Genomic DNA, 7442 nt, shown 5'->3' with positions numbered 1-7442 from the left:
GATGCTTGGGCATTGTTAGACCTCCTTCCACAATGGGTTACCAAGCTTCTCTTTCCCTTTCTCTGTGTGTTTCCCTCTCTCTCCTCACACACACACACACACACACACACACACACACACACACATTGACACCTGCGATTGAAAGTCTGTGTTAAGTCTTAGGCTACTTTGCAATTTACCCAATGAAAAGGTTCCTATTTCATCTAATCTGATTGTGAAGTTATCCTGAGTAGGGGATCCCACTGGTAAAGAAGAAATTTCAGATACATTTGTACCATTTTTTGAATTCTGATATCCATACGGGTGATTATGATAATTCTGGCTCTGTTATTCTCTGATTTGAAAAATCTGGTTTCAAAATGTTTTCATGTGTATAATTGACATCATATTACACTATTCTTAGGTATACAAGATAGTGATTCAACTTCTCGTACTTTATGCTATGCTCACCACAAACATAACTATCATGGGTCACCATACAACGCTGTTGCAATACCATCAACTGTACTTCCTATGCTGTGCCTTTTATTCCCATGACTTCTTCATTCCACACCTGGTAGCCTGAATCTCCCACTCTCTTTCACCCATGAAAATTGTAGCTTTGATGTAGCTTAAACCACATTGTCTAAACACAGGATATATTTTGTCTAAGCTTTGCTGAAAACAGAAATCATGGCTTCTCTCATATTATGGAGCCAGTTACATAGTCTTCCTTCAAAAATAACAATAACAGCAATAATAATAAGAATCCTGCACTCAAGACAAATTTGGATTAAATAAAAAATATCAATATTGTCTGACCTTTCATTGCACAGAGTCCCAACATTTCTTGACATCAAGCTGGCATGCATCCTTTCCTCTGGAGTTGGTTCTGTTTTTCCTGTCTCAGGTAGTAGGTTATAAATAAGAGCCATACACTTGATGGAGAGGTCTTCTTTTAGAAGGGCATTGCCTGAATTTATGAATATGAGGAGTGGACGGTGGATAGACAGATATTATCTCAAGAGATGGCAAATTAGAAAATATCCAGATATTTAGGATGGAAGGATATAAGTAGAAAACTGCCAGTGGATTGTGTTTGGGAGGACACATATGAATTTTATGTTCCTGGAGCCTCAGAAAGGATAGCCTAGTGTAAGAGAAGCATGGAACCAGCAGAGTACAAGGCTTGGAATTTTCTGCATCATATGGAAGATTACAAGGATCATGTGATGGAGTTGAGTTTCTCAGCCTCTTTTGATAGAAGTTCCTTTTTAACCAATTAGTGATTGTAGTGTGATACCTGTCCCAAATACAGTGATGAAGAGCTCCTCAAACATCTAGCTTTGAACCTGAGAAGCCTCAGTTTCAAAGAAAATTTATTCTCCCATCCATTCCCAGTCTGATAGATTGGTAGATAGATTGGCAGATATAGATAGGCAGGTAGATCTGAATCACAAGGCAACAATTTTGTATGATTTATTATCTTTTCTTGAGCATCTCTCAAGTACCAGACTTTATTAAGGATTTACAACTACTGTCTTATTGAACTTATCATATCTCAGCCGGCATTACTACTGCTGATTTGCATATGAGGACCCGAGAACATTATTCAGGAGTACTGTAGACTTTTGAAATGTGCAGTGCTATCAACAATTAAATTCTTGTTTTATTTTTATTTTTATTTATTTATTTTTGTTTGTTTTTTTTTAATTTCCCCATGAACTCTGGAAAGAAAAGATAATTGCAAAAGCCACCCCCCCCAACCCCATTGCTGCCCCTTAGTGTACACTCCTGGCTGAATTGTCTCCCCTTGAGACTGTCTTGGCATGACACTCTTGATGTATTCTCTTACATCACAATTTGTCACAGCAAACTGGAGAGAGGTTCTCTTACTGGTTTTGAAGGAGCTTACTGCCACTTAATCGGGTGGCCAGATGGTTGGGACTTGAAGGTGGGCTCTAAAGCTGAGAGTAACGAACCCTGCTATGAGCCAGCAAGACAATCAGACACCTCTGTCCTAAGTTGCAAGGAACTGAATTCTGCTAATGATATCCATAGACTTAGAAGAAGATTCCAGACCTCAGATGAGATTCCAGACACGGTTGACACCTTGATTTGAACCTTGAGCAGAACACCCAGTTTACGTGACTCAACACTGTAAGAATGGAAATTTGCATTGTTTTATGCTGCTAAGCTTGTGTTCATTCATGATATATACCAGAGATTAATATAATGGATTTCAAACTTTCTTCTACATGTAGCTGTGTGTGCATATATTTGTGTGTGCCTGTGTTTCTCTGTGCGCAAAAGAGAGAAAAAGAGAGAGAGGAAGAGAGAGAGAGGATGATAATGAAGACAAGTTGAGTTAAATTCTAGAATTATCTACCATGGATGATGTACTTGCCACATGAAAATGGATTTTAAGTTTTCAGTTAAATGCTGTGTACCCTCTCTATTCCCATAGGGAGAGACACCAAAGCTGTGGAAAATGACAAACAGGAGCCTTGTAACAACATTCATCCTCATAGGCCTTCCCCATGCACCAGCCCTGGACATCCCCCTCTTCACAATCTTCTTAGTGATTTATGTACTCACCGTGATGGGGAACCTCCTCATCCTGCTGGTGATCATGGTGGATTCTCACCTCCACACCCCCATGTACTACTTCCTGACCAACCTGTCCTTCATTGACATGTGGTTCTCCACAGTCACTGTGCCCAAAATGCTGATGACCTTGGGGTCTCCAGGAGGCAGGATGATCTCCTTTCACAGCTGCGTGGCCCAGCTCTACTGCTTCCACTTCCTGGGCAGCACTGAGTGTTTCCTCTACACAGTCATGTCCTATGACCGCTACCTGGCCATCAGTCACCCACTCAGGTACACCAGCATGATGAGGGGGAGAACGTGTGCCCTCCTGGCCACCGGCACCTGGCTCAGTGGCTCTCTGCACTCTGCTGTTCAGACCACACTGACATTCCGTTTGCCCTACTGTGGGCCCAGCCAGATCCAGCATTACTTCTGTGATGCCCCTCCCATCCTCAGGCTGGCCTGTGCAGACACCTCCGTGAATGAGATAGTGATCTTTGTCAACATCGGGGTGGTGGCCTCGGGCTGCTTCCTCCTGATAGTGTTGTCCTATGTGTCCATCGTCTGTTCCATCCTGAAGATCCGCACCTCAGAGGGGAGGCATAGAGCCTTTCAGACCTGTGCCTCCCACTGCATTGTGGTCCTTTGTTTCTTTGTTCCCTGTGTTTTCATCTACCTGAGGCCAGGCTCCAGGGATGCTGTGGATGGGGTCGTGGCAGTCTTCTACACGGTGCTGACACCCCTTCTAAACCCTGTGGTGTACACCTTGAGGAATAAGGAAGTGAAGAAAGCTCTGTTGAAGCTTAAAGACAAAGTAACACAGTCTCAGAGCAAATAAACACTGGAAAGTAGATGTGCTCATAAAATAAAGTGATATATTCAGTCATCACCTGCAATATATTACATGTGTAGTTCTCCGTGGTAACGTTGTCCACAATCATCCACTCATGAATATTTGTTTCACATATTGGTCTGAGGAATTTTTACACCAGAAGTAAAGTTTTATTAATGTTGAGCTTGCTTATATTTTTATCTATAAATTATTTTTTTGTGAAAGTTTTTAGTTTTTTTCCACCTTATTGAGCTACAATTGACATATACCATTATTTTGCCTTCTTAAAAATAAGTATTCTGGTTGGATCTCTGACACAAGGGTCATATTTTTCATATAGCTAAGTTTTTAATACCTTAGTTTTTCTTAAAGCTTATGTACACAACTTGGGAATTTACACTCCTAGTCACAGTGTCCAAGGACAACAGCAAGTATCAGTGTCACTTACTCATGATTGTAACTGTGTGACTACCTTCTCAGTTTATCAATGGCAGTGTATGGCTGTGTGTGTGTGTGTGTGTGTGTGTGTGTGTGTGTGTCCCTGTGTGACCACTCGTCTTCATGGCACATCCTGATCATGTTCATTGCTCCCACACTGAATGAGTTCTAAGCTGTGAGCAGCTCCTTATTGCTCTGAGGAGTCAGCCAGGACAGGCTGTGGTGCTGACACGTTCCTCTCAGGAACTGCCAACATTTGCCATCTGCCAGAGCCCTGCAGGTTCCCAGGTTGGGTGAGGTGGACCAGCAGGAAGGTAAGGGCAGAAACCCCTAGTCTCCATCACATATTCTGACCTGGGTCTCCTGTGCTACCTGACAGATGTCCCCGGTTGGCACCAAACCTTTCCATGCTGGATGCTGTGCCACAGCTGGTGGCGGCTGGTCATCTGGCCAGGTCCCCCTGCTCCCACCATCTTAGGGTCTTAGAAATTCAGCTGCCCCAAACTACAACCTGCTGTGGGACAAGAGCACCCCACATTGCAGGCTGGGACCAATGATGTTTCCTACATGAAAGATAAAAATTGAAAAGATATTTAAGTAATGTGTCAACATGAGATTTCCACATATTTCTTTTGCAAATCAGAAAAAAACCCTAGCCAGGACAAAACACCCTGAAAATACCTATGTAATGACTACCTTGCCCATACTTGTGGGCATCCACATTTAATGGATGAAACGCTATACTTGCATCCAAACAAAACAAATATTGGCTCAAATCCTTTGATAATAATTTTATACTCAGTACCGCAATTTTCCATCTCAAAAAATGACCCTCTCTCAAAATACTGTTATCAGGATCAAATGGATGTATACACGTGGTTTGAGTCCCAATAAATTCTTTTTAAAAAATATTTTATTTATTTATTCATGAGAGACAGAGAGGGAGAAGCAGAGACATAGGTAGAGGGAGAAGCAGGCTCCCTGGAGGGATTCTGATGTGGGACTGGATCCCAGGACCCCGAGATCATGTTCTGAGCCCAAGACAGTCGCTCAACCACTGAGCCACCTCGGTGTCCCTATAATAATTTCTTAATTAAGTTTTAAATTTCAAACCTGGGGCCACCAGTCATTAGCCTGATTCTCCAAATCATCCCTTCGCACATCATATCAATGATGCCCAGCAACTGAACTGCATTTTTGAAGATGCATGAATGTGTGCTTTTTTTAAAAAAAAATCACCTTAAATTATAGATAATAAATTACTTTACTTTATTATGGACATTGAAATCATCCTGATTCATTAAATATTTTAATATATTTGCTACCCTTGTATTTCCTAGCTTTCAAGGAATTTAACTATAAGAAAATACCTGGAACATTAAAAGTATTATGAATTAAATTATTATAGATTAATCATGAGACAAAACAGTTACATTATTAAGCTTGGGATATGCTAGGCATTTATAATTTAATCATTACAAGAACCCTATAAGATAGTTTCTGTTGATATAAAAAAATTAGAAAATGAAGGGAGGTTAGATAACTTGATAAATTTATGCAAGAGTAAGGAGTATGATCAAGGTTTAATTTCAGGCTATGTGGCACCAAAGCCCATGGTTTTAAAACCTACTGTACATTATCATCACTAATTTCAGGAACATTTCATTTTGGAGGAAGCAGAGCAGTATCAATGGATATCACTAACTATTGCAGTAACAAAAACATAGGTTTTTGAATAGTTATGTGTATTTTATAAACGAAATGTAGGATTTTGTTAGAAACTACATTTTCCCCCCACAGATTATGAAAAGTGCCTTCTCTACCTCCACTAACTGAGACTGCAAATGTGTCATCACACGGTATCATCCCATCTGTTTACTTATGTGTTCCACATTAAACTGTGGTTCCTCTGGGAAAAATACTGTCATAGGGCTGTACTAATCCACTACATTTATATTGGTCTGATGTCTTTAGAATGTTCTCCCTGCTACAGACCCTTTATATGTCCAAATATTTACTTTTTGAGGGACTCAGCTTCTAATCCACACTCAATAATATTAGATATCATTCCTACACAGAGGCCATCTTTTGTTTTTCTCCATGCTACTCCTATCTTTTTTGTTCAAGTCCCTGATGACTTGAGTTCTTTTGATATTTCCATTTGAAGATAAAGCTATCACATCAAACTTCCTTTCTCTAAACCAAAACTTTTTTTCCTTCTTCTTCCACATTTGTCTCTCTAGGGATATGATTGGCCCAACAAAATTTACTCTGAAACTCAGAAGGTCTTCCTATACTCTTAGCTCACATATCTGCTCACATATTTCTTCTTTGTGCAATTAAAAAGGGGTAAGAGAAGAAATAGGGAAAGAGGACAGAGGCAGGATGGCATGAAGAAATTCCAGAAAATAAAGAAAAATGTTGGATAATTTTAATACTTCAATAATGAACGTTTTACACTATCAAATAATGGTTGGGAAAAGCTTATTTTGTAAATACTCCATTGTGTTGTTGGTATGCTTCAAGAGCCATTGGAAGTGTTTTCAGAAGGGAAAAATAAAAAGAAATAAAATAGTGGAGAACTGATGTTTGCATCCCACATAAGGAACGATGAAATCTGAGCAAATGTCTCATCACATTGTGCCACATTTTGATGTATTCTCCTGGGTTTCTCCTCAAAATAGCACACCTGGAGTATTGAACTTGTCCCCTGAGGCTCGTTATTAGTGGTGCCATTCCACTTTAACCTGAACTTTTAAAATATTGTTTGGTAATAGCATGATGTGTCTGATTGATTTCTTGAAGCTTTATCTTCTGAGTTCACTAGTGGTTGAAAATGGTCTATATTATAAAAGTAGTAGCTGAATTATAAAAAGTGGATAACTAATATGGGAAAAATCAGGCTCAAATCCAGAATGAAGAAGGGAACTTTTATAATGATCCCAAAGCTGATACTTGTTCATTCACTCATGCTATCCGAAATAATCATCAATGCAATAATCCTTTCAACAATTTAAATTAGGTAACCCCTATGTTTAATATACAAGGAACACAGGGCGTCAGGATATTATCTGTGCTCCAGACCTCCAGATCCCAATTGGAGACACATAAATAGACAAAAGAAACTTCTAGCGTCCTAGAGTATATATGGGGTGCTACAGAAAACATCATGACATCTAACACAGATGAGGTAGTACAGTGAATTACTCCCTGAAAATAAAGAAAATAATATATACAGATAACTAATGCTTGCTTCAACCACATAACTCATAATAATTAGTCCATACAGAGTATGAGTAATACAAAGATGATTTCAGTCTATGTGTTTTGGAGTCTGTTCCACATTCACAGAGCTTCTGTTTTCCAGGCCAAGTCATAATGCATGTTGACTCTTTTAGTTCTAACAAGTAGAGAATTGGGACCCAAGAGATTAAACCCAAGGCATTTCACATTTCTTTTTATTGCCTGACAATCTTTATATCCAGACCATGCACATGTATTGACGACGACCTGCCCACTCTCAACCACAGGAAGGCCAGAATGTATAATCTTGCCATGTCCCTCTGGTAGAGATGAGGATGTGTTAGGTGGACTTCACTAAGCA

The 7442-nt window shown here is 39.7% G+C and overlaps 1 protein-coding gene across 1 annotated transcript; it reads left to right on the top strand.

The window, feature by feature from the left end:
• The first annotated feature begins 2470 nt into the window (after window positions 1-2470).
• Window positions 2471-3406, top strand: LOC121500800 (olfactory receptor 10G9). Its single transcript, XM_041772893.1, has one exon. It carries the CDS (start codon window positions 2471-2473, stop codon window positions 3404-3406), a length of 936 nt encoding a protein of 311 aa, XP_041628827.1.
• Window positions 3407-7442: the final 4036 nt, after the last annotated feature.

The sequence above is a fragment of the Vulpes lagopus genome, chromosome 10, assembly GCF_018345385.1.
Source record: "Vulpes lagopus strain Blue_001 chromosome 10, ASM1834538v1, whole genome shotgun sequence".
Classification (NCBI taxonomy): Eukaryota; Metazoa; Chordata; class Mammalia; order Carnivora; family Canidae; genus Vulpes; species Vulpes lagopus.
The sequence above is the reverse complement of the archived record's forward strand: the minus strand, read 5'-3'. Positions and strand labels throughout refer to the sequence as shown.